Raw genomic sequence first — 27,850 nt, 5'->3', positions numbered from 1 at the left:
ATTAACCCTAAAAGATGGGTACATGAATTGTTTATTTTATCCGTTTTTCTTGATTCACATCTTTATTTTGGTTAGTAAGACTCAAACAGCCTTTGTTCTTCGACCTGTGACTGTTACCTTTGACAAGCAGGTAGCAGGAGGTGCTGACGGTTCCAGCCTCGCTGGTTGCGGTGCAGCTAAAGCGGCCGCTGTCCTCAGCGAACGCCTCGCGGATCACCATCCGGGCGTATCCGCTCTTGTAGGTGATCTGGAAGTCGATGGAGCTCTCGATCTGGTAGTCCTCTCTGAACCACATGATGACGGGAGTGGGGTGGCCACTGATCTGACACTCCAGAGTCACTGACTCACCCTCCGTCACCGTCACGTTCTTCAGGCCCTAAACACGAAATAAAAAGTGACACCTTTAGACAAAGTTTTCAGTTTTGAGTGTAACTCTTCACTGTAAAGTAACTGCTTTGAAACTGGATCCAATGGAAATGTGTATATGTTTTAACCTCTTACTAGTTTTGAAGGGATGAAGTTTGGGCTGCAGCTATGAATGATATTTTCTTGATAAACTGATTCATCGTTTGGTCTTTCAAATATCATAAAATAGTGAAACATCACAATTTTCACAATAAACATTTCCAATAGCTTAATGTGGCGCCTTCAAATTTCTTGTTTAGTCCAACCAATGTACAGTTACTCAGTTTACAATAACATGAGACAAAGAGAAGCTGTAAATATGCACCATTGACTGTAAATAAAGACGTGCCAGCTCCCCAAAATTCAACCAAAACTGTTCATCAACCCCTTGTTGCTGGCTCCCATACACCTTATAAACCTCACGCCCTCTACGTTAACTGATGGGTCACGGGCCAAACTAATACATCGAAGTGCACAACAAAAACATTTTTCCGCTGATGTTTGCTGATGCCATAAAATGGGTTGAAACATCATGATTTACAGCAATGATTAACGATACAGTGGCTCCACTGCCCGATCCCTACTGCTCAGTGTCTGACTCAGGTCACCAGCACAAGATGGCAGCGCTTGTATTAGAGATATTTCAACTTAATTTTTGTACAGTTGGAGGAAGTATCATCCATCTTTACAAATGTCAATGATCTGCACCCTGAAACATGACTTCATGACTTAACATCTCAGTCATGACAATTCTATCTTATAACATCATAATATTCAATGTACATTAACATTTTAAAGATTCAGCAGCAAAAAACAAACTGATGGAAATGGAAAAATCAAGAAAACTAAATGTAGGATAATCTATTCTGAGATGTGCACTCATTAGTCTACAGGCCTGCTAGAGGCTCTTTTAGGCTGGACTTCGTTAGTTTTGCAAGTATTTGGTGGTAAACTAAAGTAACAGACAAATTTACATTTTGATATGATGATCATTCCCCTGGGGACCATGAATGTCATGACAACCCATCTAATATTTGTAGAGCAAAGTGGTAGATTTCATCGCAAACAGCCATAAGAAAAGGTGAAAATCACTACACGTCTGGTCATATTGACTGACTTATATGCAGGATGGGCTCTTCAAGGTGTCAGTTATGGGTTATGGTGAGCGTAAAACAAGATAATGTCACTTACATGACTGTTGGGTGTGTAATCTTGTCAATAATGTATTTTCAAGCTCTTATACATCATTATTTATATGACAAACTGCAACTTTCTCGAGATGTACATTCTTTTTTTTTAAATCCACACACATCTCATGTCTAATTCATGGCACAAATCAAACAACGTTAAAAAAATGATTCATCTCTTACTATTAACTACAGTACCTTTTTTTCTAGGTCTCTATTAACAAACATAAAGGTGGACATGAGAAGTACTCACAGCAATAAGAGTTGGAGGAACAACCGGCTCTTGAGCTCTTGTGGGTACAGCAGCCGCCTCCTGAGGAAAAATAACAACGAGTTAAACCTCATCAAAGACAGAAAACAACAAGGTGTTTTCTCAGCCGTTTCTGTGAGGATGGAGGGGCGGAAGCCGGTTATAACAGATAAAACCCTGCAGAGAAGACAGAGGGATGAAGGTCAACAGGTGAAGACAGGAAGAAGAAGAAGAGTAGGAAGAGGATTCTTCATGAGGCGGATGAATGGTAGCGTGTGATTGGCTGAAGAGGGGGAGCGCAGGTGAGAGTCCACACAGGGTTAAAATGGGGGAAGTGAAGGGAGGACTACAGCGAAGGGTTCGGACCAACCTGAGGTTCCCAGTCCTCAAACTCCTCCTCACTCACTGCGTAAGCTCCGCCCGCCTGCAACTCAAACTGACTCTGATATCTGACGTCTTTGAACGGCGGGGGGAGGGGCTCGGGCGTCACTCGCACCTCCACCGCTCTGCGGGACGGACTTGGAGACTTGACGGGCTTGATGATCTTTCTGGCAGTGTGGGAGGAACTTAATTCTTTGTGCAGAGTAGCGATAGCAGAGCCAGCGATGGACACCTGACCGAGCCAATGAGAACAGCGTTAACCATCAAAAACAAACGTCCACGTTCATCTGAGGATTAGTGACCGGAAACAACGGGGGGAGGAATTCTTAGCGAAAGAAGCAATTAATTTTCCCATCACTGCGATGCTGCTGCTTATAGTTTAGGTTGGGTGATACGGTGAGGATAAATTCAAAGTGAATCACACCACATAACAAACGAGTGGAGTGTGTGTTAAGATGTGCGTGTGTTAAAGATGAAATGGAGGATTTTGGGTGATGACGGCGGGCCTGCAGCTCCTCTTCTTACCTCGTGGCTAGGTTCATGTTTAGGGACAGAAACTTTAGAAACTGTGAAATGTGGAACTGGGGACGGGGCGACACCAGTGTCCACATGGGTGGAGAGTTCTGTTGTTCTTTGAATCTAGAGCAACCAACAGAGTTTATTGAGCGGTTAGGAAAACTGAGACTCTATTGTCAGATATCATATCGATTATGAATTCAGTAAACTCCTCCGACCTGTGAGACCTGGACTGTGCGCTGCTCTGAGCTCACAGTGACAGCAGCTGGCGGTTCAGCAGGAGGTGTTTTTGTCACAACAACATGTTTCTCTGCAGCCATTTCTCTGCCTTGCTGCTTTATCTCCACCTCTAAAGCCTCCTCCTCTTCAGCTACACCGCCCTCCCCATGCACAGGCAGGCGGACACGAGCGAGGTCAACGGCGGCCAACACCGTTGACCTCGCCTCAGCTTTTTTCCCTCCCTCAGCCTGGAGACACAAGAAGTAGCACTTAGATCTAAGGACATCCATATCAGGAGTTCTGAAGGAAGAAACTCGAACAAAGGTTGGAAAAATACTTCTATATATGTAGAAGAATAGAAGAATATTCAAACAGAAACAATCATCATCACTGATTTTTGAATCCATGCATCATGCAGTTTACTCTCGTTAGTGTGAAGCAAAGAAAAGATGGACTTCATCATTAAAAAAAAAAGATACGATGGAAGAAAAAAGGTGAAGCGGAGGAGATGTTCAGTGACGGCAGGTCCAACAGTCGCTCCACTGAAAGTAAAGAAATCAAACATCCAAATCTCCAACCTTGTCATATTTACACACAGGGAGGTTTGCTGAGTTTTATGAATCTAGCTTCTGGTGTTAAGTGTTGCACGGCCTGAAGTGATTGTTTTAGTAGCATTTTAAGAGTTTGATCATATTTGGATGATTATTGGCACAACATCATAAATCAAAATTATTTTGGCCATGAAAATCATGACATGAAATTTTCACATCGTCCCATGTGACGTCAAAGTCCATACATAGAAACTTCAACACTTCAGGAAAGAAGAAAAACTTTTTGCAAAATCTGGACTTTTACTCGGTCTTACTTTAAATTTCTGATGTTGGCATGTGGAAAGTGTATCGTGCACAAACTGAAAATGTGAATTAAAACAGGTCCAAGTGTGATCGTATTCCTTATCAGCTCTTTCAAAATGTGGTGTCCCACAAGGCCCTATACTTGGCCCATCTTAATTTAGTTTAAATATGCTACAACTTGACAATATTTCCTTATTTCTACCATTGTTATGCCGATGACACCTAATTGTTTGCTTCATTTAATCCTGTCTGTAAATCTTGGCTTCCTTCACTGCTGCCTTGCTGCATGTTATAAAGCCTTTAAAAACCCAATTCTGTTAATTGTCATAACTTATTACCTCAAATGTAATATGTTGTTTTCTGTGTATTTTGTGGCAAAATTTAGGCTGGGAGTAGAGTTTTAAAGCTTGCCATCAGGGGCAGGTTGGTGCTGTTACAGTGAAAACGGTTCATCCTCTGGGGATCAGGAATGTACTCAGTCTAAGCAACATTAGGGAAGGGACTGAAGTGGGAAAAAAGAGTAAACAAAGATGAAAAAGTGAAAAAAGATGAATGAAGGGACAGTCTGAAGAGCAGGTGGGATGATGGAAGCAGACAGTTGGGGGTCTACCTGCTCTCTGGACTCAGGTGGCCCCCGGCTACGAGCCTGATCCACAGCCGCCATCACTGTAGCCACAGCCACGCTCTTATCGTCCTGGGAAACATGCTCTACCTGACGCATTCACAGCACATCAACACAACAGCACAAGTTCAATCTGCATCCAACACATAGGCAGAGCTGGACCAAGGCACTGTGTCACTACATAACATTCAGTTAGTTCAATTATAGCTTATTGTGTATGTGAACTGTTGACTTCAGAGTGCATTCACTGAAAGGTGCTGCTGTTGTATTATTTAGATTTCTCTTCAGTCTGCTGCCACATTCATGGACACACTCCAGACTCGTCCACCATGACTGTGGTTTTCTTACTTCCTTGAATGAGTCTGAATGATTTGCTGGTTAAAAAAACTTTGCATGCAGCTTCACACCATCTTTTCCATCCTCACCTCTCTGGTGGCGGTGACCTGCTGCTCCCAGTGCTTCTCCATATGTAGCTGGGTGGCGCTACTTACACTGGCCATGCTGCTCATACTCATAGTGCTGTAGCTGGCTTCAGCCACATAGTCTCCCTGCTTCCAGGGGGGCAGGACTTCTGCAGAGCCAGATACCTGCAAGAGGAAGGCAGCATGATGTTGGTGGTTACAATAATCTGACAGACCTGGAGCAGAAGTTCTTCATGAGATCTGAGGTCTATGGTGAGTGTGGATTCTTAAACAGCTAAACTTCGTGTTCTCACCAGTTTCCTGGTCAGTGAAGGAGACTTGACTGGTCTGATGGGAGAGATAGACACTCTGGTGGTGGGAGAAACAGGTCTGCAGACAACAACGATGTTGATTACAATACGGTCACATCCACTTTTCATTTCTAAAATCAACACTTCATCACTTCTGTCACTTCTGTATCATCTGCAGAATCTACCAGTGGCAGTGGGCATACCTGACAGGTTGGGGCGTCGGCCCTTTCACGTGTCTGACAGGTGAAGGCGACTGCTGGCGTCCTCCCGACACTTTGGAAACGAAGGACGGTGGGGACTTGGAGGTCGGCTTCGGGGGAACCCGTGGAGGGGTTTTGTGAGCCATATGCTGAGTCATCATTCCTCCTTCTACGCGCATCTCCATCATGGTGGCGGCTTGGAAACTGGCCTCCACCTTCTGGAGAGGAAAAATAAAATAAAAATGACTTCACAAAATTCACCACCACAAGAACTCCACACTGTATTTAACATTTGTATTTACAATTTATGCAGGAAGTTCTCAGCCCCAAATATGTGTAACATGAAACAGATCTAACAGGGGGAAGATAATGACTGAGCTGTTGTTTGAATTACAAAACACAGAAACAATTATGCAATAAAAAACATTTCTGTATTTTGATGTTGAATCAAGTTCACTGAGTAATCTGTATAATCTTTTGGGAACAGTTCATCTTACATGAGTTTCAGATTTTGATGGTTCTAGTTTTAACTCAACGTTAACCAGAAAACTCAGTAATCTGCTTCTTGGACAGGCCCAGCTTGTTTTCAGTATGTCTCACCCTCTGAACTCTGGTCTGGGAAGTCTCCATCTGTGACGTGGACACAATAGTCTTGGTTTTCTTCATAGGTACAGCTTCCTCACCTGCAGCAAAAATACACTTAGATTTATATCTAGACACAAAAACAGCTACTAAATCTAGATTACTCATGTTTTCTGGTGCTGTTAAAGTTTTTTCTTATGAAAACACATTTCTCATTTTCCATTTCTTGATTATGTCTGTCAATATACAATAGTCCTAATTAACATAGACCAGAAAATTCAGAGTGATTGAGGGCTCACCCTGAACCAGCAGTTCAGCGGTGGAGGTGGCCCGTCCGCTGCTGTTTGTTGCGGTTGCTGAATATGTCCCAGAATCCTCTGGGAAAGCCTCGGCGATCAGCAGACTGTACAGGTCTCCCTCCTGGAGGATCCTGAAGTCGGCTGAGCTCTGGATCTCAGCTCCTTCTCTGTAGAACTTCACCACAGGTGTTGGGATTCCTGTGACTTTGACGTCCAGCCTCACCTGGCTGCCCTGTCTCACTGTGGAGCTCTGCAGTCTCTGAAGGAAGTTTGGAGGCGCCGTCTCCGCTGCAGGGACAGAGAATATGTCTCGTTAGCCTGATTTTAATGATGACATGTTAACTTAGAAGAAGTCACACGGGCTTCAGGTTTTTTTTTTTTTTCAAGAGAGACCTGAGACCAGTAAATCAATCAACAAAACTGACAAGAGTAAAAAACATATCACACTTCAAGAAATCATACTTCTATGAAGAATTAAAAACTGAATCTCGAAAAAGGAATCTAGGAAGAAAGTATGGCTGGCAGCCTTTGTAATCAAGTGATTAATCAGTAGTTTTACAATCATGAAAAGACGGACAGCCTTTGATTCTATGAGTTGGATTTTATTTTCTTGTGTTAAATTGATTCTGAATCTTGAATGACAAGACTAATCCTAAGTATTTGGAGGCGTCAGCAAAAGTGACATGGAAACCATTTAAAGTTCTAATGACAGTACAATTGGGGAGAATAACAAATATAGAGAACATAATTTAATAGTGTTATCTACATTTACAATAAGTCTGTGGATGAGACGTAAAGAGAGTGTCATCAGCGTAAAAACAGACTTTTTAATTATTTTCATGGCTACACTAACTGATTATTTTCAGCATTGATTAATCAGATTGTTACTTCCTGGATTAATCAAATTGATTCAAAAATCATAATTCAATCTGTAAAATGGGACATTTTCCATGTTTTAATCAGCCAATGGTCTAGAAAGTATTACTACACATAATCAGTTTGAAATGTTATAAATCAAAGAAAAGGTGAAAATTCTTTGATTGGAGAAGTTGGAACCAGAAAATACTAAGAAATGATGTCATGTAAGAGCTACATATTTTAACTTTCATGTAAGTTCTATGATCCTTGTGGGAAAATTATATAGTTGCAGCAGGAAAATCTCTAAGGAAATTTGAACAAAATACAATTTCACATGAGGATGAGGATGAGGAATGAGGTTTGAGGTTTGAGTTGGAAAGATAGCAGCCAGAGTTACAATCCAACATTCCAGTTTTCTTTTCAAAGGATAGCGCAGGAATGACCTGCTCTACTCTGCCTCTGTGAAGTAATCACTGCCTTCGTTGGCTGGGGTGGTTAGGCTTATGCATGGGGAATGATGGTTGGTTAGGGTAGGAATGTCAGGGTAAGCCAATCCTTCGCCATTGTAGAAAACAAAAATCCACGTCCAGGACAGAAAAATAGACCCAGCATGATGTAAAAATGAACACAGTAACAGATAAAGATCAATTTGACCTCTGAACTCTCTTTCACATATTCAAGCTGATTTATTATCAACTAGTTGACATGTGGAGTTTGTAACTGCGGACTCAGACATGAGATCTTTGCTGGTTCAAGTTCAAGGTGTCCACTCAATAAACTTGAGATTCCTCTTAAGGAAAGCTATGCTGCAACAGCTGCATCTATATCTGTTTTATCACTGGATTAAGTAACAGGCCGCGCCCCTCAGCTGAGAGCAGGATAAATTTAGACTCAAACTGTGGCGCAGAAAGACAATCACTGATCTCAGAGACTGTTTAACTTTTACCTATGTCAGGACAGTGTAGATGAAGATGAATTTTATATTTAAAAATGTGGTCATTTTATGATACTTTTGTCTCTTTGTAGCTGTTTGATACTTTCTAAAAAGAAAGTACCTTTTAAAGTACCTGGTAGACCCATGCAATAACCTGCCCATTAGTGGCTCACAGTGAGAGGTCTCACCTGTAACAAGGAGTTCAGCGGTGCTCGTGGCTTGTCCAGCACCATTGGTAGCTCTGACGGAAAATCTTCCGCTGTGTGCGGCGGTCACAGCGGGGATTCTCAGAACAGCGCGGCCGTCGCTGAACGAGATCTGAATGCCGGGCAAAGCGGCGGCGGAAAGAACCTGGCCATCACGAAACCAGCTCACCTCAGGAACTGGAGAACCTAGAGAGGAGAAAAGAACCACACCGGTCAGAGAACCCAGAGATCTTTAAATTCTGATGAGATACTCCAGCATTTGTCCAGAAATTCTCCTGCTTACAATCATCCCGGGTCAAATTCTGTCTCACAGAATTAAGTCCAGAACACATTTAGTCTAGCTTAACACAACGACTGGAAGCAGTGGGAAACTGCTAGCCTAGCTTCAGCAAAAAACAAACTACATTTAGCCTTTTCAAGGCGCAAACAACCCCTCAGTGATATCCCAGTGAACCTGTGAAGCATGATAGTCTCTGTTTAAAAAATAGCCATGCTATCATTGATATTAGCGTAATTTACGCTAACATTAGCTATCAGGAAATCCTAATTATGTTATCACCTATCTCCAAATGAGCTAACAGCAATTAGCAAACATTTGTTGGGTAGAGAAATGCAGCTAGCTAACCAGCTAGTCAGCAGTTCGTCTTGTAGTCAACACACAATGTCTCTTTTTCTTTTTTTTTACATTTCTGTCTCTACATTTGCTTAATTAATAACATACATCATGTAAATCAGTGAGTTGAAGTTGTTGAAAGGTGAATTTCTTTCTAGTTAGCTTGCTAGATACCTCTTTGATAGCTAGGTGAGCAGTTTCCCCCTGCTTGATATGCACCAGTTAGCTACCAAATGTTACCACTTCATCTAACATGTAAGCTAACTGTTGCTACAATAACCCAATGCTACATCTAGCATTGATTATGCTGTTATGCGGCTACACATGCCTTGAATCTCTTTACTGGTTGCACAGACATGAAATTGATATCACTCTTTTCATTTGATTCTGAGGAGGACAGACCAGATAAGAGAAAACATTTCTCTAAACATTTAATAACAATGACTTTGACACATTTAACTAGCCCTTTAATCCTAGCTTCAGCATCCATCACACCAGCAAACGTTTAGTAATAATAACATGAAATTGAAAAGCTAACAGGGTAAGAATTAAACAGTGTTATTATTGTATAAACACAATAGTGCATTAAAAGCAGGTTATGTAATTAAATTTGGCATTTGAACTGTGAGTTGAGTCAGGAAGCTTCCTTACCACTAACTTGAGCCTCGAACGTCGCGGCACTACCCTCAAGTGCCACGACGCTCTGCAGCGGCTGTGTGAATGTTGGCGCCTGTGTTGACATGTTGGTTGGCACCCTGCAGACGAGACGGAGACGATAAAATATATGGTCAGAACAAAACACAAAAACCTGAGCACAAGAGCAGCAAAGACCTTTCTGAGTCAATTCAACTCAGAAACAAAAACATATGTAGAGAAAAATTACTGTACTGTCGTCAAATTACTGCAGCAATAAAATCAACTTCTCTAATTCCAGTGCTTTTCTTCAATGCAGTATATTTAAAGGATAACAGAGATAGGAAATCTATATACTATATTCTATTACTTATATCATTTCATAGTAACAAAAGATTATTTAGGACCATCTTTGTTGCAGTAACCAGCAGCAAACAGTGAAGATCCACAGCAAGACAAGACACTGTTGACTGGGAACAGGAGCATGCTGGGAATGACACCTTCATCATGGAGGAAGTGTTTGTTGTCAGCAGACACAACAGAAAACTTTACTTTCCCGACTTTTCCAACGTTTTTAATGCTGATCACAGTTCTATGAATTCAAACTGACAACTCCACAACACGTTTTATTTCTCAAGCTGCACCAAAGGAAACCACAACATTTTTTGGACCCCACTGCCAGTTTTTCACATTTCAAGTCCAGAAAACAATTCTGTTCTGACGAAAATCATTATCAAATCACTACTGGTGCACCGCAATGTTTCTTTGGATCTGGAGCTAGTTTCATTCTCTTTACTTTGGGGCTGGGTATCCATTACAAAAAAATGTTTTCATAGCAACAGAAATGTGTCTGTACTGGGTTCATCAAGAACAGAAAAACTGGCACCAAATGTCTGATGAGCTTCTACATCTTGTTGCCTTATCTCTGATCGGAGAGGTCCAGATCTAAGAGTCCTCCACAGGTTTAACATCACACTCCTCTAACACAGATCAATGGACATATCAAACATGAGGATCAAACTCACTGCAGCAGAGCCAGAGTCAAAACCTGGTGCCTACATTACCCACAATGCAACTCAACCACCAACAGCTGGTGTCATTTCTCAGACTTCACGCAGCTCTGGAGACGCTTTATAGCCTCGTGTAGGCAGCTCTCAACTTCTAACAGTTTGTTGCTGCTTGTGTTTCAACATTTAATAACTTCTTTTGTGAGATTTAAAAAAAGAAAAGCTGTTTGTAATTCTCTAAGTGAGATATTGAAAACTCAGGTATCATAGCAACACTAGTATCAAACATTTTCAAACAACAGCTGATCTTTCTCAGGTTTTATTGGCAACATTTTAATGTATTAATAAAAAATCCAACATGTCGCACTTTGTGAGAGATTGAACGAACATGTCCAGGAATTATATCCACTGATGTCCCGACTGTAATCAGGAAGGAATAAGGAACAAGAATTCAATGTCTGCTATTAAAATATATTAGAAAACAACTGACTAAGAGCAACAAATGTAAATCATATTCTAAATAATAACTGATAACAAAACTCTGAGGTGATTTTAGTAGAAAAAGAACTGAAAGCAGCGGCTGTCTAGAAGAAATCGGATCAGTCTGACAACAAGATGATTCTCTCCTCTTTAAAGAGCCTGACAAGAAATATGAGCCTTTTCTGAGCCTCAATCAAGTAGTTTTATTTTCTTTAATTTCACAAAAGCTTTACCACCACAGAACAGAAAGTTTAAAAGATGTGTTGTAAACTATGCTGGATAACTCCTAAACTCCTAAACACTGAACCATGGAGAGTGTATTTTCGTGACTTGATCAGTCACAAACACAAACTGATTAGTACATTTTATTTTAGTCTATAATTTGTTTTGACTATATTTCAGAACTTCTTTCGTTGGATTCTAAAAAAGAGTTTTGTAGAAACTAAATAAGGAATTGAAAATGATTCATTTTGTGTCAGTACCAAGTATTTTATTGACATCATGGTCCAGCTGATTTGATCTCATCACTGATGCTGTACACTGGTGTTGGTGTCTATTTTAAAAAATCTATGAATATTTACAATTTTAAGAACAAATTTTTTAAAAGTCTTAAACGTGTAAAAACCATAAAACTGACGGAGCTGCGATGTCCTGCTGTGTCTCGTGTCGTCTCAGCTGACCTGCTGACAGCGAGACTCTGGGTGTGATGAAGCTGCAGCAGCTCAGATCGTCGGTTTGATCCCTTCAGGGTTTATTTTTAGGAGTCTGTCCTGGACGTGGTCCAGGCTCCACGGGGTCTGGCTGATAAACCACCAGAGGATCCAGCGCAGAGCTCGCAGCAGATTAAAACACCTGTTTAACCCCGCACGGGGAACTGGTTTTAGATTTCAGCTCCGGTTCAGTTTCAGGTCGTCTTCACGGAGCACTCAGTTTAGTTCCAGTTTGTTTAGATTTTAAGGGTTTTTTATGATTTTGTTTGTTTGTTTGTTTTTTTTTTTTTTACCAGTTTTAGTTTGAGTTTTTGTTTGCACTTTTTTAAAATAATGAATATTATACAAACAAAACACAGACGATATAATTATTTTACTTTTGTACTTCAAAACCAGGCCTGGAAACGGAAAAAAACAAATCTAATTTATTCTATTTTGCTTTGTAATTCATATCTCAAATTTGATTTTTATTTGATTTTAATCTCATCAGCTAAAAATCAACCAACAGGTTTAGTTTCATAAAAAACTAACGAGGTTTGTGCTGTAAAACAACTAAATTACAATGTTTAAAAAGGCAATGACGACTCATAATTTCTGAATGTGAGATTTGTTGAGCAGCTGATGCAGCTGAAGATTCTCCTCTGCTGAAGTGTCCACGAGCAACACGTGTGTCCAGCCACTCCTGTTTGGTCACAAGAAAAAGTTTTGCGGACTTTATTATTTTTTATGTGTTTGCAGTTTGCGTTTCTTTGACAGGTGACAGCAGACACAGAAAAAATGTCAAACCAGGTTAAACTCTGTCACTTCAACCAAAGTTGTTAAAGACCGGCTGTGCCTGCGTCAACAGGGATTTTGTTGCAGTTTCTCTGCTGATCATTTTCTCGATTAATTGATAATTGTTTAATAATTAACAATTTATTTACATATTTTTTGTTTGAAATCAGAATCTAAAATATGAGGAAAGGGCGATCCCTGCGATCCTCAGCAGTTTTAAATCAAATCCATCGTCACCTGATGGTTCAACCAGAGTCACTGGTGGCTACCAGAGGAGTGATGTCAGAGGCTCAGCTTTACTGGCTCTGATTGGCTCTTGATGAACCTGTTTTGGCCCGGATGGCCCTGCTCTGACCTACTTGGATTCTTCTAACTGGACTGGTTTGCTTTGATTCATCCAAGTTGGCCTTGAATGCCGTTTGGCTCCATTTGTCTCTGGTTGGCCCTGATGGTCCCGGTTTATATCTAGGTGGCCCCAGTAAGACTTAACTGGCCCCAGCTGTTCCCTGGTCGGCTTTGACCAGAACCTTTCAGCAGGGACAGTTTATTCCAACGGACCATTAACTATGAACTTCCTGGAGCTATCTGAGGTCTCCATGAATCACTCGACGATCTGGATTCTGTTCTGGCTTTGACCGACTGTGTTTGGCTGTGGTTTCCTGTTTGGATCAGATTGGCTGTGAAAGTGAAAGCTACTGTTGTTTGTCAGCACACTCATTTTATCATATGACCAAACCATCATGAACATCTTGGTCTCTGCTCTGCTTCCTCAGTGTGGCCTCCAAAATTGAGTATTTTAACTGAAAATCACTGCAACATTTAAAAAAAGACATTTAAAAATGATCAGAATTTTAATTGTATGACTTAGTTAGTCATTATTTTTTAAGCAGTAATAAAGGACTACAACATCTGTTGTGTTGCACACTCTTGTGTTGTATAATGATAAACTAAATCCTGAATCTTAATGTATACAATAAAATCAAAAGTCCATCTTTATTTCCTATAGTTTTAATTATCTACCCACTAATAATGGTGTAATTAATCAATTTCAAAGAGAATGTAAAGGGGATTATTTATGAAAAATAAAAACAAAAAACAAACAATATATATTGTATGCAGGTAGTTGAAATGGATTATGTGAAAAGTTTAGGGGCTTTTAATGTGAAAAGTCAAGGCTTCACACTTAATTCAATTAAAGTTGATTAAGCTTTTTAATAAAGTTTTGAAAATGAGGTTGTTTTAAGACTTTTTCAGCTTCAACCATTAAAATCCCTTTTCATTAGTGTTGATTTGGATGCAGCTGTTTGGTGTGTTTTCAACTTCAAACTGAGGATTTATTAAAGAGATTTTAACCACAAAGAAGCAAACAAAAAAACAAGTTTCATCTTTTCATTAAGGTCCAACATGTTTCTACGTTACATATAGTACGTGATCATTACCTTGTTTCAGTTCATTCGTTTTGATTTCTCTCTATAACTTTTAGACCTATCAAGCTAATAAAGCAGAGAAACCCTCAGATTGATGTTGGTTGGTCGTCACAGTGTGCGGAGAGATAATCAGGTTCCTGCAGCAGTTTAAATCTGTTTCTGTGAGTCTGTGAACTCGACTTAGATCAGATCTGGTTTCAGCTAAACTTAATCTGATGACTCGACTGCATGTTAATGAAGCGAGCGTAACGCTGCCAGCTGGAGGTCGACACGCAACAGTCATCTCTACTTATTAAAGATTCATCAGCCAACGTGTTTCTAACAAGTTATGGAAAGTTTTTGTTAAAGTACTTTATACTTCTCTACATTTCATTTCTGTACTGCATTTATCTGACAGCCGGAGCTGCTTAGCAGGTTTGTTGATCTAAATCACATCATTAACTTATTAAATATGATGAATTATTGTTGATTTACTTTGTTATCAGTATAAAAAGTAGCTAAAATTCTCTCCAGCTCAATAATCAGTAATAATAATCGAACATCCAGTAAAAGAGACAGTTCTGCATTGTGAATACTTTTACTTTTCATACCTTCATTATTTATTATTTTATTTCTATGATTTGAGTTCTACCTAATTATAACGCAAGACTGAAACTCATAATGACTTTTACACTGTGATATAAAACTTTTACTTGGATTTTTCTGGGTTTTTTATGAGGAACACATTTCTTTTCTTTCTTATTCAGCTGTTTTGTTCTGACACTTTTGAAGTTTTTATTCCAGTTTCATCGACTATTTTCCTGTCAGATTATATTGAGAACATTACATAACATTTAATGTAACGATCTGCTATTTGTGCTGTGTGATTTAGAAACAGAATGAAAAATACACTTTTTGTCTTTTCCTTCATGTTCTTCTCTACATCCTCTTCACTTTCTTTACACATTTGATTTCTGAACAAGTCAATAAAAATGTTTTAAAAGACAGAAAACAAATTTAATGTTTTAACAAAAAAACATTACACACCTTTTAATAGAAAAAACAAATGTTTGTGATCCCAAAAACATGCAACATTCACATTAACTGCCTGCTAAATGTCGAGGATTTGACTCTTCAGCTTCAGTGTCAGACCTCATGTAATCAGTCGCTCACAGACAAATTCACTTTCAATCAAAGCATCAGCTGGAATGAGCAGATCAGGTCAACATGTGTTCATGATCATTATTCAGTTTTCCTCACACAATGACCATTTATTCCTGGAGACGAATCAGCCTCTCAGACAGGGTTTTTATATTCAGTCTGCTCTCTCAGCACATTAAAATCAAATAAAAGCTGCAGGATAACCCCCCCGACACATCACGATTTCATTTTTAAACTTCTCAAACATGCTGAAGATCAGCCCCTCGTTTCTGTCATTTTTAACATAAAAACTAAAAATAATGAGCCCTGAGGACGGACCAACAGCTGTTCACTCTCCTCCAAAATAAAAGCTTCTCTGATGTGTCCCTGCTGTCAGTCAAACACTTCCTCCCCACACAGCTCTGTGTAATGTAACGAGGGGGGTTTATCTAACACAGGACACCAACCACTAAAAATAACAGCACCCCCCGCAATACCCCCACCACCACACCTCTGTTTGATTGACAGCCACCATGTGGCACATAGCTGGAGGAGCAACTGATAGCCCTGCTGCTGATTCCCTTAAAAAGCCATCAGCCACCCAGCTGAGAGTCCAGTCTGATGCTATCAGGGCTATTCTGGGACGTCCCATTATAACCTTCACCATGAAAAAGCAGCAAAAAGCCTTCAATGTGTCAGTGTCACTTCCTGAAAAGTGACTAGAAAATGAATGGAGTCTGGTCTAGAAGACAAACGTATGGGTGTTAAAGTGTGAATCCAGCAGCCGTCAGTCAGCTGCTGCTCGTCAATCACAACACTCTGGAAAACTTTAAAGACACTTACTTGTGTGCACAAGGATGCCTGGGATGCCCAGAGGGCTGTCTTCAGGAAATCAGAAATCTCTTTATCCAGAAAATTTTGTTCGAAAATCCAAAAGGAGAACGAGCTGAGCCTCGAAGGAACCCCACAGAAAAAAACAAAACTACAGGCCGTCAGCGCCGTGTAGTTTTGTTTTTCAACCTGACAGCAGTCCCTCCAGCCGAGGCGTCCAGGCCGGGAACGCTGACTCTGCTCAGAGGAGCCAGCAGCACGGCGGGGGGCTTTATATCTCTGTGACATCACGTAGGCCGGGGGGTGCCATTGGTCAGCCTCGCACCGTCCTGCAAGGAATCATGGGAGCACAGGGAGCCATTTTATGCAACTCGTCACACCTGTCAGTCGTTTTACACAACAAAGAGACAGACTGAGAGAGAATCTGGGAATAAAACGTCTAAATTGATCTGCAACTCACAGTTATTTTTAATATGGATTAAAATGTTAATTATTTTCTTGATCATCTCACTCATTTGTTGAATAAACTGTCAGAAAAAACAACATATCAAAGGAAAAGAAAGAGACACTGTCAAAGTTTTTCTGACGATGATGGAATTTTAATCTGTGAATATTTTGACATTTTTAACCTCCATCATGGTCCTTTAATTTAATCAATCCTAATCCAATACCAAATAAAACATGTTTAAATCTGATAGATGCTGATTTTTTAATTTTCTAATTAAATTGTACTCACTCATAGATACCATAGATATTTGTTTCCATCAAGCTCAATGCTTCATTCCCGAGACATTAACCAACATGTGGGCTTATTCTTTCAGGCTGACCTTCCAGATTTCCACAGAGAAAACACATATACAATTATTTTCATATTGGATAATTTGCTGATTTTTTCCTTAATTAATTGGTCAATCATAAACACTTCATAAAATGTCATAAAACAGAGAGAATGCAGGTAAAGTTTTCCACAACATTTCCGAAACCCAAAGATACTCCGAAATTTCAGAAGCTTTGAACTGTAATTTTTGGCCGTTTTAACATCAAGAAAGGAGGTTGTGTTTTCACACGTGTACATTTGTTGGTTGGTTGGTTGTTTTGTCAGCAGGATTATACAAAAACTACTGCTGTGGCCAAAAAAATCACAGGTTAAACTTCTGAAATGTGAGCATGTATGAGTTTTAGTTACTGTACACAAAATTCAAATGTGGTGGAAGTGTACGTATTGTATAGGTTTCAGCAGTGGGCGGGGCAAAGTGGCTTTGCTCATTACTAAAGCTTCTCATGTTTGGATCAGTGAACCCAGAGTTCACAGTCTGCTGATATCATGACAGCAGGTATCAGAGTCACTGATGTTCACCTCACTGAGGACAGGTTGCCTCTGACATCACACTGACTCACCTGCTCATGTTTCCCAGCATGCACGTGGTGCCTGGGGCTGGTTCTCTGTCCTCCGTGCTTGTGTCATAAATCCACATCAGCCAATCAGATCACTGCTCTCAGTTTACAGAGCTGTCCCTGTCAATCAAAGGGACCCATCAGCAGCAACACAGACATGAAAACAAACGATACTGTGATTCTGTATGTTCGGATCTTCTAACAGCTCATTATGTGTACAAATACTGCTGATACTCTAACTGTGAAGCTGAGAATACAACTAATACCTCAACAACAGGGAACTGATAAAACTATTTTTTGTAAATGTGCTTCAATGTCAGACTGAAATAATGATTTTTGTATTCAGTGAAAAAACTAAGTACATTTACTGAAGCACTGTACTTAAGTACAATTTTGAGGTATTCGTTTTTCCATGTTCTGCTACATTTACTTCCAATGCAATATATTTTTAAGGCAAATATTGAACTTTTAACTCCGCTGTGTTAAGCTGATAACTTTAGTTACTAGTGACTTCACAGATTAGATGCTGTATCAGAGCCAAATGAGTGCATATTGTAACATATTTTTGTAACATTATTTTGGGAACAAGAGCAACAACAACAAACAAAGAGAATTTAGATTTGTTTTTGTAGGAGGAAAAATTTTTTTTTTGTTTTTTATAGATTTCCTTTTCATGTGAGTAACTGGTACTGAGTGTGGGGGGGATTGAAAGGAGGAAAGACATCTTCTAGAAGTAAAATTATTCAGATTTTTTTTCAGATTTTTCAAAAAAATATGACTTTTACATTTTTTTTATAGATTTCCTTTTCATGTATGAAACTGGTACTGAGTGGGGAAACAATCCAATAGGAAGAAAAACATCTTCTAGAAATAAAGTTATCCAGATTTTTTTCCCCAAAAAAGTTCAGAATCTTATTTTTCCAGGTGGAAGAAAAATTATGATTTTTCTTTTTCTTCATAGATTTCCTTTTCATGTGTGAATGTGTGTGTGTGCCAATCCAATAGGAGGAAAAACATCTTCTAGAATTATTCAGAATTTTTTTCTTAAAAATTCAGATTTTTTTCTTAAAAATTCAGATTTTTTCCCTAAAAATTCAGATTTTTTCTACAAAAATATTCAGATTGTTTTTTTTAATCTAAAAATGCACATTTTTTTTTATAGATTTCCTTTTCATGTATGAAACTGGTCCTGAGTGGGGAAGCAATCCAATAGGACGAAAAACATTCAAATCTGAAAATTCAGATTTTTTCCACTAAAAATTCAGAGTTTTTCCACTAAAAATTCAGATATTTTTTTTCGAGGTGGAAAAACCTAATAATGAGTGGATGAAGAAGTCTAATAGGAGGAAAAACATCTTCTAGAAGTAAAATTATTCAGATTTTTTTCCTTAAAAATTCAGATTTTTTAAATCTAAAAATGCAACTTTTTTTCCCTAAAAATTCAGATTTTTGTTACTAAAAATAAAAAAAAATCCTAAATATTCAGATTTTTTAATCTAAAAAGATAAAGACTCAGATTTTTTTCCCCCCCAAAATTTCAGAATTTTTATTTCTAGGTGGAAGAAACCTGGCAAAAAAATTATGATTTTGAATTTTTTTTATAGATTTCCTTTTCATGTATGAAACTGGTACTGAGTGGGGGGAGAAGTCTAATAGGAAGAAAAACATCTTCTAGACGTAAAATTATTCCGATTTTTTTCTCCCTAAAAATTCAGTTTTTTTCCCCAAAAATTCCAGAATCTTATTTTTCCAGGTGGAAGAAATCTGGCAAAAAATTACAATTTTTTTTTTTTTTTTTAATAGATTTCATTTTCATGTATGAAACTGGTAATGAGTGGATGAAGAAGTCTAATAGGAGGAAAAACATCTTCTAGAAGTAAAATTATTCAGATTTTTTCCCCCCAGAATTTCAGATTTTTTATTTCCAGGTGGCATGACTCTGTGGCGCAATCAGCCAGCGCGCTCGGCTGTTAACCGAAAGGATGGTGGTTCGAGCCCACCCAGGGACGGGGAGTCTTTGTTCCGTTCAAAATCCAGGGCCACCCAAGAATCTGAACTTAGTTGTCCACCTTGAAGTCAAGCAGGACTTTTATCCAAAGACCCAGTGCCACGATGTCCCTTGACCTCACAGGAAATTCCGTCCTTGTTCTGCAGAGGCCCGAGAGGCTTTGCCGCCACTACATGCCAGTCTAGGGCTGAAGGCTGAGTCGCGATCCGGATAGATCCAATTGTTCCCATGAAACTGTGCAAAAAGATCCAAGGTAATGGTGCCGTGGCTTAGTTGGTCAAAGTGCCTGTCTTGTAAACAGGAGATCCTGGGTTCGAATCCCAGCGGTGCCTACCTTCCCCGTTGTATATCCTGATCCCGGGCATCTTCTTTGACGGCCCCTATCGAACAGGGCACCCACCGCTAGACTGACTCTACCATGTCCTTTTTTTCGCCCTGACCAAATAACGACGCATCTATCTCCAAACATGTTTGATCTGATTTGGTGTGATTTGATGGTTCATATAAGACTCTGCGAGAGGACTGAGAATGAAGGCGCCGTGGCTTAGTTGGTCAAAGTGCCTGTCTAGTAAACAGGACATCCTGGGTTCAAATCCCAGCGGTGCCTTCCTTGGCTTTTTCAAAGAAGTTTGCAGAGGACTAAAACCACTGTTATCTCATGTGCATTCAGTGCGACTTCAGGCAAAACACAACCCATCAAGAATGTCCTCTGGAAGAACCCGGAAATGAAAAACAGAGACATGTTTGAGAAGAAAACAAACAGCTCTGTTCTGTCCTTGTCTTGGAAAGAACAGTGAAAGGCCATTAGTTTTGACAGGTAGTTTGGTAGCAATCGACTACACTGTGGGATCACTCCAATTAGAGGGGATTATTTGATTACATCAAAAGCACAGATTGTCTCAGCATAGCGGGATTTATTTCGGAAGAAGACGACGCACGATGTTTCTTGTGCGATGACCGAGGCATGTCTCTGTGGCGCAATCGGCCAGCGCGCTCGGCTGTTAACCGAGAGGATGGTGGTTCGAGCCCACCCAGGGACGGGGAGTCTTTGTTCAGTTCAAAATCCAGGGCCAACCAAGAATCTGAACTTAGTTGTCCACCTTGAAGTCAAGACTTTTGTCCAAAGACCCAGTGCCACGATGTCCCTTGACCTCACAGGAAATTCCGTCCTTGTTCTGCAGAGGCCCGAGAGGCTTTGCCGCCACTACATGCCAGTCTAGAGCTGAAGGCTGACTCGCGATCCGGATAGATCCAATTGTTCCGATGAAACTGTGTAAAAAGATCCAAACTAATGGCACCGTGGCTTAGTTGGTCAAAGTGCCTGTCTTGTAAACAGGAGATCCTGGGTTCGAATCCCAGCGGTGCCTGCCTTCCCCGTTGTGTATCCTGATTCCCAGGCATCTTCTTTGACAGCCCCTATCGAACAGGGCACCCACCGCTAGACTAACTCTACCATGTCCTGACCAAATAACGACGCATCTATCTCCAAACATGTTTGATCTGATTTGGTGTGATTTGATGGTTCATATAAGACTCTGCGAGAGGACTGAGAATGAAGGCGCCGTGGCTTAGTTGGTCAAAGTGCCTGTCTAGTAAACAGGAGATCCTGGGTTCAAATCCCAGCGGTGCCTTCCTTGGCTTTTTCAAAGAAGTTTGCAGAGGACTAAAACCACTGTTATCTCATGTGCATTCAGTGCGACTTCAGGCAAAACACAACCCATCAAGAATGTCCTCTGGAAGAACCCGGAAATGAAAAACAGAGACATGTTTGAGAAGAAAACAAACAGCTGTGTTGTGTCCTTGTCTTGGAAGAACAGTGAAAGGCCATTAGTTTTGACAGGTAGCTTGGTAGCAATCTACTAGACTGTGGCATCACTCCAATTAGAGGGGATTCTTTGATTACATCAAAAGCGCAAGTTGGCTCAGCATAGCGGGACTCATTTGGGAAGAAGACGACGCACGATGTTTCTTGTGCGAGGACCGAGGCATGTCTCTGTGGCGCAATCGGACAGCGCGCTCGGCTGTTAACCGAGAGGTTGGTGGTTCGAGCCCACCCAGGGACGGGGAGTCCTTGTTCCGTTCAAAATCCAGGGCCAACCAAGAATCTAAACGTAGTTGTCCACCTTGAAGTCAAGCAGGGCTTTTGTCCAAAGACCCAGTGCCACGATGTCCCTTGACCTCACAGGAAATTCCATCCTTGTTCTGCAGAGGCACGAGAGGCTTTGCTGCCACTACACGCCAGTCTAGAGCTGAAGGCTGATTCTGCTGACTCGCGATCCGGATAGATCCAATTGTTCCGATGAAACTGTGTAAAAAGATCCAAACTAATGGCGCCGTGGCTTAGTTCGTCAACGTGCCTGTCTTGTAAACAGGAGATCCTGGGTTCAAATCCTAGCGGTGCCTTTCTGTACTTTTTCGACGAGGTTTGTAGAGGACTAAAACCACTGTTAATGTTTTTAATTCATGCTGACAGGAAAAATCATTCTTTTCTCAATTTTATAGATTTCGTCTTTCATGTTTGAACCATCTCCTAGAGAATTTGGCTGATGTTTAGTGAAAACAAATGTTCAGAATTTTTAAATTTTTTCTTTCTGATTAGCTCAGTTGATAGAGCAGAAGTGGTTGAAATACTTAATAGGAACTTCAAAGTCATGGGTTCAAGACCAAATGATTCTCAAATGACCGTAATGCACTTTTTTGCTGGTAGAAATCAGCCAAATGCTGAATTTGACTGATGATTCGTGAAAACAAATGTTCAGAATTTCAGTTTATTGTGTTTGGAGTAAAAATGGTTGAATGTTAGTGGTTGAAATACTGAGCAGGATCTTTAAAGTCATGGGTTCAAGACCAGGTGAAAGCCAAATGACTCTCAAAAGACCTTAATGCACTTTTTTGCTAGAAGAAATGCAGAATTTGGCTGATGTTTAGTGAAAACAAATGTTCAGAATTTAAAATTTTTTTACTTTCTGATTAGCTCAGTTGATAGAGCAGAAGTGGTTGAAATACTTAATTGGAACTTCAAAGTCATGGGTTCAAGACCAGGTGAAAGCCTGCACTTTTTTGCTGGTAGAAATGCAGAATTTGGCTGATGTTTAGTGAAAACAAATGTTCAGAGTTTCAGTTTTATTGTCTTTGCAGTGAAAATGTTTGAAACTGAGTGAAAAAAAATCTGAATTCAGAATTATTGTTTTTTTGCATCATATGTTGCTTGAGTGGTATGCGGTGTTAAACATGAAACCACTCCTGATGGGGCATCATACAACTTGTGAAACAGAAGCTGCATAATAAACAACTTGGCAACAGTCTGGACTTGAAGTGGCATATGCCGCTTCTAACTGGCATATGCCAGTAAAAAGTGGCATCCCCTTAGTAAGCTGATATTCTTCGTCAGTGAGACAGGTTTGTGTTGTTATGTTGGTACAGTGGCCATGTAAACCATGACTAGTGGTTAAAATAAGTTAGTGGTCGAAATACTGAGTATTTAGTAGGAACTTTAAAGTCATGGGTTCAAGACCAAATGACTCTCAAATGACCGTAATGCCCTTTTTTACTGGTAGAAATCAGCCAAATGCAGAATTTGGCTGATGATTAGTGAAAACAAATGTTCAGAATTTCAGTTTATTGTGTTTGGAGTAAAAATGGTTGAATGTTAGTGGTTGAAATACTGAGCAGGATCTTTAAAGTCATGGGTTCAAGACCAGGTGAAAGCCAAATGACTCTCAAAAGACCTTAATGCACTTTTTTGCTAGAAGAAATGCCGAATTTGGCTGATGTTTAGTGAAAACAAATGTTCAGAATTTTAATTGTTTTTAATTTCTGATTAGTTCAGTTGATAGAGCAGAAGTGGTTGAAATACTTAATAGGAACTTCAAAGTCATGGGTTCAAGACCAGGTGAAAGCCAAATGACCTTAATGCACTTTTTTGCTAGAAGAAATGCAGAATTTGGCTGATGTTTAGTGAAAACAAATGTTCAGAATACTAAAAAATTACTTTCTGATTAGCTCAGTTGATAGAGCAGAAGTGGTTGAAATACTTAATTGGAACTTCAAAGTCATGGGTTCAAGACCAGGTGAAAGCCTGCACTTTTTTGCTGGTAGAAATGCAGAATTTGGCTGATGTTTAGTGAAAACAAATGTTCAGAATTTCAGTTTTATTGTCTTTGCAGTGAAAATGTTTGAAACTGAGTGAAAAAAAATCTGAATTCAGAATTATTGTTTTTTTGCATCATATGTTGCTTGAGTGGTATGCGGTGTTAAACATGAAACCACTCCTGATGGGGCATCATACAACTTGTGAAACAGAAGCTGCATAATAAACAACTTGGCAACAGTCTGGACTTGAAGTGGCATATGCCGCTTCTAACTGGCATATGCCAGTAAAAAGTGGCATCCCCTTAGTAAGCTGATATTCTTCGTCAGTTGCTGTGAGACAGGTTTGTGTTGTTATGTTGGTACAGTGGCCATGTAAACCATGACTAGTGGTTAAAATAAGTTAGTGGTCGAAATACTGAGTATTTAGTAGGAACTTTAAAGTCATGGGTTCAAGACCAAATGACTCTCAAATGACCGTAATGCACTTTTTTGCTGGTAGAAATCAGCCAAATGCAGAATTTGGCTGATGATTAGTGAAAACAAATGTTCAGAATTTCAGTTTATTGTGTTTGGAGTAAAAATGGTTGAATGTTAGTAGTTGAAATACTGAGCAGGATCTTTAAAGTCATGGGTTCAAGACCAGGTGAAAGCCAAATGACTCTCAAAAGACCTTAATGCACTTTTTTGCTAGAAGAAATGCCGAATTTGGCTGATGTTTAGTGAAAACAAATGTTCAGAATTTTAATTGTTTTTATTTTCTGATTAGCTCAGTTGATAGAGCAGAAGTGGTTGAAATACTTAATAGGAACTTCAAAGTCATGGGTTCAAGACCAGGTGAAAGCCAAATGACCTTAATGCACTTTTTTGCTAGAAGAAATGCAGAATTTGGCTGATGTTTAGTGAAAACAAATGTTCAGAATACTAAAAAATTACTTTCTGATTAGCTCAGTTGGTAGAGCAGATGTCCTATCTACAGATACTTTGATCTTACTGCAGCAGCCCAGGGTTCGAGTCCCGGCCAGGGGCCCTTTGCTGTGTTGCTCTGCATCCTGTTTCCTTTCATATCTCAACCTTTACTGTCAATAAAGCTGTATGAAGGCCAAAATAAAAAAAACTGAGTGAAAGAAAATTCTGAAGAACTTTTTTTAGCGTCATGAATTTACTTGAGTTGCCGTTGCCATGAATTTGGCTGATGTTAGTGAAAACAAATGTTCAGAATTTCACTTTTATTGTCTTTGCAGTGAAAATGTTTGAAACTGAGTGAAAAAAAATCTGAATTCAGAAGAATTTTTTTCTTGCATCATATGTTGCTTGAGTGGTATGCCGTGTTAAACAGGTGGTCACTCCTGATGGGGCACCATACAACTTGTGAAACATAAGCTGCATAATGAACAACTTGGCAACAGTTCTGGACTTGAAGTGGCATATGCCAGTTAGAAGCGGCATATGCCAGTAAAAAGTCGGATCCCCTTAGTAAGCTGATATTCTTCATCAGTTGCTGTCAGACAGGTTTGTGTGGCCATGTAGGATAGTGGTTAAAATAAGTTAGTGGTTGAAATACTGAGTAGGAACTTTAAAGTCATGGGTTCAAGACCAGGTAAAAGCCAACTGACTCTCAAATGACCTTAATGCACTTTTTTTGCTGGTTGTAATGGAGTATTTGGCTGATGTTTAATGTGCTATGCAAGATGCCGATCAACATTGGGAGGAGTTTGGAGTTCAGAGGCTTTCCCTCATTACAGCAACCTTATTGACAGTCGTTATCTACATTTTTACTATGATGTAGAGTTTCGACATTTTAAATCTAAAACACAAAATATTTGAATTGAAAACAATTCATTAAAAAGGCACTTGGCCAAACGTTTGGTATTATGAGAGCGCTGAGAAGTTAAAAACTTTTAACACAGAGGACCTAAAAAAAAGAAAGAAACCAAACCAATGATCATAATTAACAGATAAAAACAATGTGAACACCCTAACTGGTCAGCCTTTATAAGACATGATATAACTAAAGGTCTTTAATGCTTTAAAGCTCATTAATAAGGATAATGGTTTATGAATGTGAACAACAGGGGAGCAGTACATGGGAATTGAACCAGGGACCTTCTCATAACAAGACACGGGCTCTATTCCTGAGCCACAGCTGCTCACTGTACTGCCCAGGAACTTTAAAGTCATGGGTTCAAGACCAGGTGAAAGCCAAAAGGCCTGATCTTAATGCACTTTTTTCTAGAAAAATGCAAAATTTTACTGATGATTAGTGAAAATAAATGTTCAGAATTTCAGAAGTTTTATTGTCTTTGCAGTGAAAATGTTTGAAACTGAGTGAAAAAAAATCTGAATTCAGAATTATTTTTTTTTTGCATCATATGTTGCTTGAGTGGTATGCGGTGTTAAACAGGAAACCACTCCTGATGGGGCACCATACAACTTGTGAAACAGAAGCTGCATAATAAACAACTTGGCAACAATCTGGACTTGAAGTGGCATATGCCAGTTAGAAGCGGCATATGCCAGTAAAAAGTGGGATCCCCTTAGTAAGCTGATATTCTTCGTAAGTTGCTGTCAGACAGGTTTGTGTTGTCATGTTGGTCCAGTGGCCATGTAAATAAGTTAGTGGTTGAAATACTGAGTAGGAACTTTAAAGTCAAGGGTTCAAGACCAGGTGAAAGCCAAATGACTCTCAAATGACCTTAATACACTTTTTTGCTGGTAGAAATGCTGAATTTGGCTGATGTTTAGTGAACACAAATGTTCAGAATTGCAGTTTATTGTGTTTGGCGTGAAAATGGTTGAATGTTAGTGGTTGAAATACTGAGCAGGAACTTTAAAGTCATGGGTTCAAGACCAGGTGAAAGCCAAATGACCTTAATGCACTTTTTTGCTGGGAGAAATGCTGAATTTGGCTGATGTTTGGTGAAAACAAATGTTCAGAATTTCAGTTTATTGTGTTTGGAGTGAAAATGGTTGAATGTTAGTGGTTGAAATACTGAGCAGGAACTTTAAAGTCATGTGTTCAAGACCAGGTGAAAGCCAAATGACCTTAATGCACTTTTTTGCTAGAAGAAATGCAGAATTTGGCTGATGTTTAGTGAACACAAATGTTCAGAATTTTAAATTTTTACTTTCTGATTAGCTCAGTTGGTAGAGCAGATGTCCTATCTACAGATGCATTGATCTTACTGCAGCAGCCCAGGGTTCGAGTCCCGGCCAGGGGCCCTTTGCTGTGTTGCTCTGCATCCTGTTTCCTTTCATATCTCAACCTTTACTGTCAATAAAGCTGTATGAAGGCCAAAATAAAAAAAACTGAGTGAAAGAAAATTCTGAAGAATTTTTTTTAGCGCCATGAATTTACTTGAGTTGCCGTTGCCATGAATTTGGCTGATGTTTAGTGAAAACAAATGTTCAGAACTTCAGTTTTATTGTCTTTGCGGTGAAAATGTTTGAAACTGAGTGAAAGAAAATCTGAATTCAGAAGAATTTTTTTTTTGCATCATATGTTGCTTGAGTGGTATGCGGTGTTAAACAGGAAACCACTCCTGATGGGGCACCATACAACTTGTGAAACAGAAGCTGCATAATAAACAACTTGGCAACAATCTGGACTTGAAGTGGCATATGCCAGTTAGAAGCGGCATATGCCAGTAAAAAGTGGAATCCCCTTAGTAAGCTGATATTCTTCGTCAGTTGCTGTCAGACAGGTTTGTGTTGTCATGTTGGTCCAGTGGCCATGTAAATAAGTTAGTGGTTGAAATACTGAGTAGGAACTTCAAAGTCATGTTCAGAATTTCAGTTTATTGTGTTTGGAGTGAAAATGGTTGAATGTTAGTGGTTGAAATACTGAGCAGGAACTTTAAAGTCATGGGTTCAAGACCAGGTGAAAGCCAAATGACTCTCAAATGACCTTAATGCATTTTTTTTGCTGGTAGAAATGCAGAATTTGGCTGATGTTTAGTGAACACAAATGTTCAGAATTTTAAGAATTTACTTTCTGATTAGCTCAGTTGGTAGAGCAGATGTCCTATCTACAGATGCATTGATCTTACTGCAGCAGCCCAGGGTTCGAGTCCCGGCCAGGGGCCCTTTGCTGTGTTGCACTGCATCCTGTTTCCTTTCATATCTCAACCTTTACTGTCAATAAAGCTGTATAAAGGCCAAAATAAAAAAAACTGAGTGAAAGAAAATTCAGAAGAATTTTTTTTTAGCGCCATGAATTTACTTGAGTTGCCGTTGCGATGAATTTGGCTGATGTTTAGTGAAAATACATGTTCAGAACTTCAGTTTTATTGTCTTTGCGGTGAAAATGTGTGAAACTGAGTGAAAGAAAATCTGAATTCAGAAGAATTTTTTTTTTGCATCTGATGTTGCTTGAGTGGTATGCTGTGTTAAACAGGAAACCACTCCTGATGGGGCACCATACAACTTGTGAAACAGAAGCTGCATAATAAACAATTTGGCAACAATCTGGACTTGAAGTGGCATATGCCAGTTAGATGCGGCATATGCCAGTAAAAAGTGGAATCCCCTTAGTAAGCT

The 27,850-nt window shown here is 39.6% G+C and overlaps 1 protein-coding gene and 6 non-coding genes across 7 annotated transcripts in view; 6 read left to right on the top strand and 1 right to left on the bottom strand.

Moving 5' to 3' along the window:
* Positions 1-9,580, bottom strand: part of ttn.2 (titin, tandem duplicate 2) — a 196,760-nt gene extending 187,180 nt beyond the window's left edge. Inside the window, exons 1-13 of the mRNA XM_073473204.1 lie at positions 9,490-9,580; positions 8,208-8,411; positions 6,228-6,515; positions 5,947-6,029; positions 5,350-5,564; positions 5,150-5,225; positions 4,860-5,021; positions 4,423-4,506; positions 2,958-3,206; positions 2,749-2,862; positions 2,213-2,455; positions 1,846-1,905; positions 118-376 (exon numbers count right to left, since the gene is read on the bottom strand). Of these exons, the coding sequence (XP_073329305.1) occupies positions 118-376; positions 1,846-1,905; positions 2,213-2,455; positions 2,749-2,862; positions 2,958-3,206; positions 4,423-4,506; positions 4,860-5,021; positions 5,150-5,225; positions 5,350-5,564; positions 5,947-6,029; positions 6,228-6,515; positions 8,208-8,411; positions 9,490-9,580 (2,128 nt within the window). The remainder of the gene's footprint in view (positions 1-117; positions 377-1,845; positions 1,906-2,212; positions 2,456-2,748; positions 2,863-2,957; positions 3,207-4,422; positions 4,507-4,859; positions 5,022-5,149; positions 5,226-5,349; positions 5,565-5,946; positions 6,030-6,227; positions 6,516-8,207; positions 8,412-9,489) is intronic.
* A 9,900-nt stretch (positions 9,581-19,480) lies between these two features.
* On the top strand, positions 19,481-19,554 carry trnat-ugu (transfer RNA threonine (anticodon UGU)). The gene has a single exon. It is a non-coding gene; the product is annotated as a tRNA-Thr (tRNA).
* Positions 19,555-19,755: 201 nt separating this feature from the next.
* Positions 19,756-19,829, top strand: trnat-agu (transfer RNA threonine (anticodon AGU)). The gene has a single exon. It is a non-coding gene; the product is annotated as a tRNA-Thr (tRNA).
* Positions 19,830-20,188: 359 nt separating this feature from the next.
* On the top strand, positions 20,189-20,262 carry trnan-guu (transfer RNA asparagine (anticodon GUU)). Its single transcript has one exon. It is a non-coding gene; the product is annotated as a tRNA-Asn (tRNA).
* A 253-nt stretch (positions 20,263-20,515) lies between these two features.
* trnat-ugu (transfer RNA threonine (anticodon UGU)) lies at positions 20,516-20,589 on the top strand. Its single transcript has one exon. It is a non-coding gene; the product is annotated as a tRNA-Thr (tRNA).
* Positions 20,590-20,779: 190 nt separating this feature from the next.
* On the top strand, positions 20,780-20,853 carry trnat-agu (transfer RNA threonine (anticodon AGU)). The gene has a single exon. It is a non-coding gene; the product is annotated as a tRNA-Thr (tRNA).
* Positions 20,854-21,211: 358 nt separating this feature from the next.
* On the top strand, positions 21,212-21,285 carry trnan-guu (transfer RNA asparagine (anticodon GUU)). The gene has a single exon. It is a non-coding gene; the product is annotated as a tRNA-Asn (tRNA).
* The last annotated feature ends 6,565 nt before the right edge of the window (positions 21,286-27,850 follow it).

This window comes from Pagrus major, chromosome 9 (assembly GCF_040436345.1).
Source record: "Pagrus major chromosome 9, Pma_NU_1.0".
NCBI lineage: Eukaryota > Metazoa > Chordata > Actinopteri > Spariformes > Sparidae > Pagrus > Pagrus major.
The sequence above is the reverse complement of the archived record's forward strand: the minus strand, read 5'-3'. Positions and strand labels throughout refer to the sequence as shown.